The sequence below is a fragment of the Rhea pennata genome, unplaced genomic scaffold (assembly GCF_028389875.1).
Source record: "Rhea pennata isolate bPtePen1 unplaced genomic scaffold, bPtePen1.pri scaffold_32, whole genome shotgun sequence".
Classification (NCBI taxonomy): Eukaryota; Metazoa; Chordata; class Aves; order Rheiformes; family Rheidae; genus Rhea; species Rhea pennata.
This window is the reverse complement of record NW_026907679.1, coordinates 353277-359450: the sequence shown is the minus strand read 5'-3', so window position 1 is coordinate 359450 and position 6174 is coordinate 353277. Positions and strand designations below refer to the sequence as shown.

Genomic DNA, 6174 nt, shown 5'->3' with positions numbered 1-6174 from the left:
GAGGCCCCCGCTGCCCACCAGCCAGGGCACGGCCTCCCCCCAGCAAGACCAGGCTGGTGCTGGCACCTAGCCAGGGGAAGACGAGCCCAAGGCACCGGGCTTGGAGGTGCAGAGAGCTGCTGTGCGGCCCCTCCTCCCAGACTCCCTTCCACCTCCCCTGCAGCACGGACACAGTGCCCGCGATCACCTCCCACCACTCCGCCACAGCTCTCCTTGGACTGTAGGATATGTAATTGGATAGGACGGGTTATTTAGGATAAGCATTAGTCGGATTACAGTATTACGATAGCGTGGCGTTGGTTATTGAATTCTTAGCGTGTAGTTACTCTTAGTCACAGTTAGGTAGAAGGGACAAATAGGGCATAGCTATTTGTCTTCCTGAGGACAGGTGTTAGTTACAGTTAGTATGAGTGATATTAGCATTATTAGTGTTGCTATTAGTTATTAGGATCCAGAGTTTGGTGTTGGTTACAGTAGCCTTGGTGTGTAGGTGGTTACAGTAGTCTTAGGGCAGTTACAGTTGAGAGTTTGTTCTCTTCTTCCCGGTGTAGAGTTAGTGTCTCTGTATCCGTAGTGAGAGAGGGACTAACCTGGGCCAGACCCTCACCAAGGCTGGGCTTGCGAAAGATCCTGTAGCCCAGAGGCAGCAGCACTGCCACCGAGGACCGTCACACGCACACATGCATGGGGTCCCAAGGCCACTCGCAGCTGGTGGTAGGACTGAGGCCCCCAAACCATCCTCTTTGCCTCTAGGGAAGGCAGCAGGACTCTGGCATCTCTTTCACAGGGACATGAGACCAAGGCAGTTCACCAAAGATGTGCCTAACGCCAGGATTTACGTCCTGGAGCACGTCCCTCGCAAAGTGACCGTGGCCACAAGTGTGCGCTTCATCCCTGCCTTCCTAAGAAACCTCCTGCGGTTTCTTAGGCACAAACAGCAGGAACCTGACTTCATGCCTCTCCTGAAGGCTTGCACCTCCTGAGCTGCTGTGGAGCTCTGCAGCGTGCAGGAATAGGACGACACAACGTGGCTGCAGACAGACAATTTCAGCAGGTGCCACCCCCAGGGCCCCCACCTGCTGCTCCTGCAAATTCACTCCAAGGTCACAGCACAGACACAAAGGACTTTGGCCCCTTCTCTGCTGGAGCCCCCCTGCCCCCTCTCACAACTGCTTGATTTTGCCTGTCTTCACAGCATTTCCTGATTCTCTCTGCAGTGGACACGGAGGATTTCTTCTGCTACTCAAGACCTGTGGCAACAGTCTGGGAGCTGATGAGTCAGCAGGTGTCACAGCTTGCAGGCAAGAGTGGGCCTCCTGGATAGCACAGCCCCGATCCCAGCAGCATGCACTGGTGCCTCCCACCAGTGGGGAACCTCTGGGGCGCCTGCGGCTTGAGGCACCACACTGCAGGGCTGTGACGGAATGGAGTGATGAGAGATGAGATGGCACTGCAGAAACTCTCACCGCTCGTAGAACAGTGGGGAACTGAGTGATCGAAAGGAAACCAAGGCAGTTGTAGGCAAGACTGAATTCCTGACTGGATCAACAGATGATTGGGCTTGCAATTGGTTTAAGCTGTGACTTCTGGGGAGAACAACAGTGCGAACGATGAAAGATTAATGCCACCCCCCAAGGTGTGGACCCTGCTCTGGGCAGTGGGACTTCCCCCAAGATTCTACCCAGTGAGAAGTGGATGCCCGCACTGCGATTCCCCCGTGACCGATGGGGCATCTTAATTCAACCGGCTGGGAACAGGAAATTTGTCCTTTGGCTTCTAATGGGTCTGCAATCATGTATGTGGGATGCTTCACTTATATTTCTTTATTAATCATGGACGACTGCGGCAGCAAGGTACTCCCCAATTAAGGGAGGGCCCTGTGGCAGCTTACAGGGAGTTTATACAGTTTCCCTTTAACCAGAGAATGTTACTTTAAAAAAAAATAAAAAACACCACCTACCATTTCATTAGTCAGGGACACGAGTACATAATACTTTTACCAACTTCCCTGCTTTGGTGGCTGTAAACTATGTCTTTATTTTAAAATGTTCTCTCTGCCAAGGACCTAACATCTGTGTCTTCTTAAGAAACAGACATGAGTTCCACCAAGGACATGCATTTTGCTCTACTAACTCATCACAAAGGTATAACCCTAGACATCCCCTTGTGCATAAAACCTGCAGAGAGAACAGAAGTTGCATTGTGCTAACCACCCCCAATCCCGTGGGGCTGCAGCAAGGAGAAACTCCAACAGGAGAACCAAACTGGCAAAGAGCTGGGCAGAGACGGGCCTGAAATGGCCCGATGCATTACCTCTACCCAGGAGAATGAATACTACTTGGGAACTACTATAGAACTATAGGAATTAACCAACCCGCCAGAGCTTTACCTTCTCTGGAGCGCTTTGTGCCTTATTTATCATATTCCTCACTTGATGGAAGCCTAAATGCTAAGCTCTTCAGAATGCTCAGACTGTTTTGTTTTTTGGTTTTTGGTTTGAGTATTGACCTTAGTAATTGTGTAGGTGTTGGTTCAGTTTGACTCAGGTTGTGCAAACATTGCTGTGGGAAAGGAGAGAACGAGGCAGAATACAAGCAGGGGGCCAAAGAATGATGCTGAGCATATTAAAGGAAGAAGGAAAAGAAGAATTGCCTGGACTAGCAGTGTCAGAATTTAATTCCTGGAGAAGAATCCTCCCTTTGCAGTGCTGGCAGCTTCAGCAGGTACCTGGAGCTACAGACCTCTGGCTTTGCTTGGTTCAGGTGGGGAAAATGTGGGGCTGTCTTCAGCCACAAATCTCCCAGGGGGCCTTTTCCAGTGAACCAGCACTCCTAAAGGAAGGGGGGGGGGGAAAAAAGGCACAGTGAGAGCTGAGAAGAGCATGTGACCTCCAGAGCCATGACTTCTGCCTGGGAAGGCAACTAAGGCCTCTCTCAGCAGCTTGTTCCACCCATCAGCCAATGAGCCATGCTGCCAAAACCCCTCAGCGAGCAGAAGGAGAGGCAAGGCCAATTCAGACTCAGCACACGTTGATCCTGGCCTCCCAGAGCTGCCTTAAGGAGCAGGGAAAGATTCCACTTCACCACTCCTCTGCCAAGCAGAGATGCTGCAAAGGAGCAGCTGCAGGGCATACTGCTTCCTCACGTACCAGTCCAGCCCCACCTGGCAGAGAGGGATCACAGCTGCTCTCTACCTTCCTCTTGAGCAGGGCTAAGAGCACCTACCAGCTCACACAGGACTTTGAGCACATGCCCCTGAAGCTCTCGGGGGGCTCTCTCTGGGGCTACCTGCCACAGTACAGTGCGGCCCATCTTCTGCTACAGCAGGCTCAACTTCTGCCCAGGGAGCAACTCAAAGGCACAGGTGAGCAACTTACAGTGCTCATCTCCAGCCAAGTCTTCTCCAGCAGGTTGCCATGGTCTTCACAGGCTTGGAGGCCCTGGTTGAGGCACAGCAGGCTCTGCTCTTCATTCCCCAGCATCAGGAAAATGTAGGCTTTCAGGTGGTAGACTCTGGGGTAGAAGACGGGGCTTGTGGAGCACCGAGAGAAAACCTCTTCGGCAAGCTGCCGAGAAAACAACAGAGAGGTACATCAGGACAAGTCAGAGAGCCCAGCGATGGCTTGGCACAGAAAAGGGCGCCAAATCCCCAAAGAGAAAAACCAGCCACAAAGAAAGGAGGAGTGCACAGCTAGCAAGGCTGAGGTACCACACAAATCTCTCCTGAGCCCTAACACCTCCTATGGAGCAGGCATTTCAGCAGGGCTCACTAGCTCATGGCTGAGCAAGGCTCTTCTCCTCTCCTGTTTGGGCCAAGCAGTCCCACATGGGAATTCTCACACGCCCAGGAAGACTGCCTTCACCTGACTGCCTTCTCGTCCCCCTCTTGCTGACACCTCTGTTACAGGAGACTTTAGCCATGTTGCTCCCTAAGGTGCTACCCTCTGGCACTACCCTGACTCCATCCTGTCGTGGCTGCTTCTACCTGCACAGGTCAACCCACTGCTGCTAGCAACACAGCTTTCCCCAGAGGGCCCTTGCAGCATGCCCCTCCCCTTCCTCCGCATCCCTCACCCTTAGAGCCCTGCGGCAGCTCTCACGGGCCCTCCATGAGCCGTGCTCCATGTCCTTTTTCAGCACCAGGCTATGGCACTCCAGGAGCCGGCTGCACGCTTGGCTGGCCACAAGGCAGGCGCCAGTGCTCTTCAGCAGCCTCTTGGCCTTTTCAAAGGGCTTCTGGAAGTTGTCCCACTGCCCAAGCCTTGCAAACCTACATTGTCCAGAGGAAAAAAGGAAACACAGACAAACACACACTCAGGCACATTTTGTAGAGATGAGCAAGTAACCAAGAGGTCTCCTAGGCTATAGGCTCCAGCCCCAACCTGGCTTCCAGAGGCAATGCATCCTCTAGGACAAGGAAGCTACTGGGGGCGTGATGGGGAGCTGAACCACAGTGTGTTGTAGCTGCTCCTGATAAGCATCACTGAGAGCACTGCATTGTAATCAGGCAGCAGTAGCTCAATTCCTTCTCTCCCGCGTGAACTTGGAGTTCTCGTCTCCCTGCTACATCACAGCTGAGCAGGAATCTACTGCTGTCCCTCCCGACAGGGTCCTCTCCGCTCCCCTTCCCTCCAGTTTGCTTGACCTGTTTATAAACGTGTGCGCATGCGTGTCTGTTTGTGAGCCAGCGGCACTCAGCACTCCCCCACAGTGATGAGCGAGACCACAGGGAAACTGCAAGGACTGGAACCCAGTCCCTTGCAGGCACCCAGGAGACACAAGCCATGCTAGGCAGGAGACTGGGAGAATGGCTGCCTTCTCCCACCAACACAGCATTGCTCCAGGCCCTCGTGCCCTCTCCGAGCCAAGCTCTTGCACTTAGGCAGCATTCAGCCTGCATCGCTTTCCTGCGCTGAGAGAGAGCCACACCAGTCCGTCCCCAACATTCAAGGGGAAAAGGAAGGCTGTGGCTGAATGCCGCCAAGGCATCCTTCCCTGGCAGGGCTCCACAGCAGCACAACCTGGGGCTCCTTGCCACCTTGCTCATCCTGCGTGGCCCCCTGGCCCCTTTCACCACCGTGCTCCAGAAGCAGCCGCCTTGGTGGACATGGGATGGGGGCATGTGATGAACGCAGAGCTCCCCCTTTCCTGGCCACAACCACTGCCTGGGCCTCTCCCCACTCAAAGCAAGTCTCCAACTTACCAAAGAGCCAGGGACAAATACAGTCCAAGCAGGATGCTGCTCTGCGCCTGGAGAAGGCAGTTGGCTTCGTTCTGCTCCACGAACCTCCTGCACTCTTCAAAGGACTTATACTGCCACCCTGCAATACAAATGTCTCTCAGAGAAGCAGCGAAGCAGCACCTCCCTCCCTGGCCTCACCGTGCCTCAGGCATTCAGAGCAGCAGAAAGCTCCAGCACAGCTGGCAAAGTTCTTGGCAGGCAAAGCACTCACAGAGCAACAAACCTCACAGGAAGCAGGCAAGGGCTGCACTTCTACCCTAGCTCCTCAGGGCTGCTCAAGTGCACGGAACTGCCCTTGAACGCAAGGGCAGAGAACATCAGGAAGGAAACAAGAGAACTCCCAGCTCCCCTGACACCATGTCTTGCCCTTGAGAAATCTGCAGCTTTCTAGCACTGCACAAAAGCACACTGCCACTGAGCAGCAATGACAGCGACGCCACAGCACAGGCTCTTAGGTGCCTCCTGCTCAGGCACATGCCAGCGCTGCTAGCCCTGCTTCCTGGGGAGCCAGAGCAGAGTGAGGCGGAGAAGAGCTTTCAGAAGGGGCAATCTCAAAACACAGCTAGGAAAGAGCATAACTAAAAGCACTGTCAAATTACTCTTGGCTCCCATGTTAGAAACGCAAAAGGGGAAAAAAAAATAACGAGGATGCAGGCGAAGAGAGAAATGCGCACAGCAGAAAGCTCTGTGGAGGAAATATAAGGATTGCTGGAGGCTCTGGGGTCATTGTTCTACCAGGAGAAAAACTGCTTTGGCCAGCGGAACTGTTTCCGTGTTTGCAGAGGACAGGGAAACCTGGCAGAACTCTTGTGTTGTCTACTCTAGTCTCTGGAAGTCTTGTACTGACAGTGCACTTCTGCTTGTGCTGGGAGGGCTCTGCCTGTTTATACCTTGCACAAAGCCCACAGCTCTGGCCCACAGCTCCAGGGGGGC

At 53.7% G+C, this 6174-nt stretch overlaps 1 protein-coding gene across 1 annotated transcript in view; it reads right to left on the bottom strand.

Moving 5' to 3' along the window:
- Positions 1 to 2666: 2666 nt before the first annotated feature.
- LOC134154495 (adenylate cyclase type 10-like) overlaps positions 2667 to 6174 on the bottom strand; it is a 28399-nt gene continuing 24891 nt past the window's right edge. Inside the window, exons 33-36 of the mRNA XM_062601167.1 lie at positions 5203 to 5320; positions 4074 to 4269; positions 3377 to 3565; positions 2667 to 2831 (exon numbers count right to left, since the gene is read on the bottom strand). Of these exons, the coding sequence (XP_062457151.1) occupies positions 2667 to 2831; positions 3377 to 3565; positions 4074 to 4269; positions 5203 to 5320 (668 nt within the window). The remainder of the gene's footprint in view (positions 2832 to 3376; positions 3566 to 4073; positions 4270 to 5202; positions 5321 to 6174) is intronic.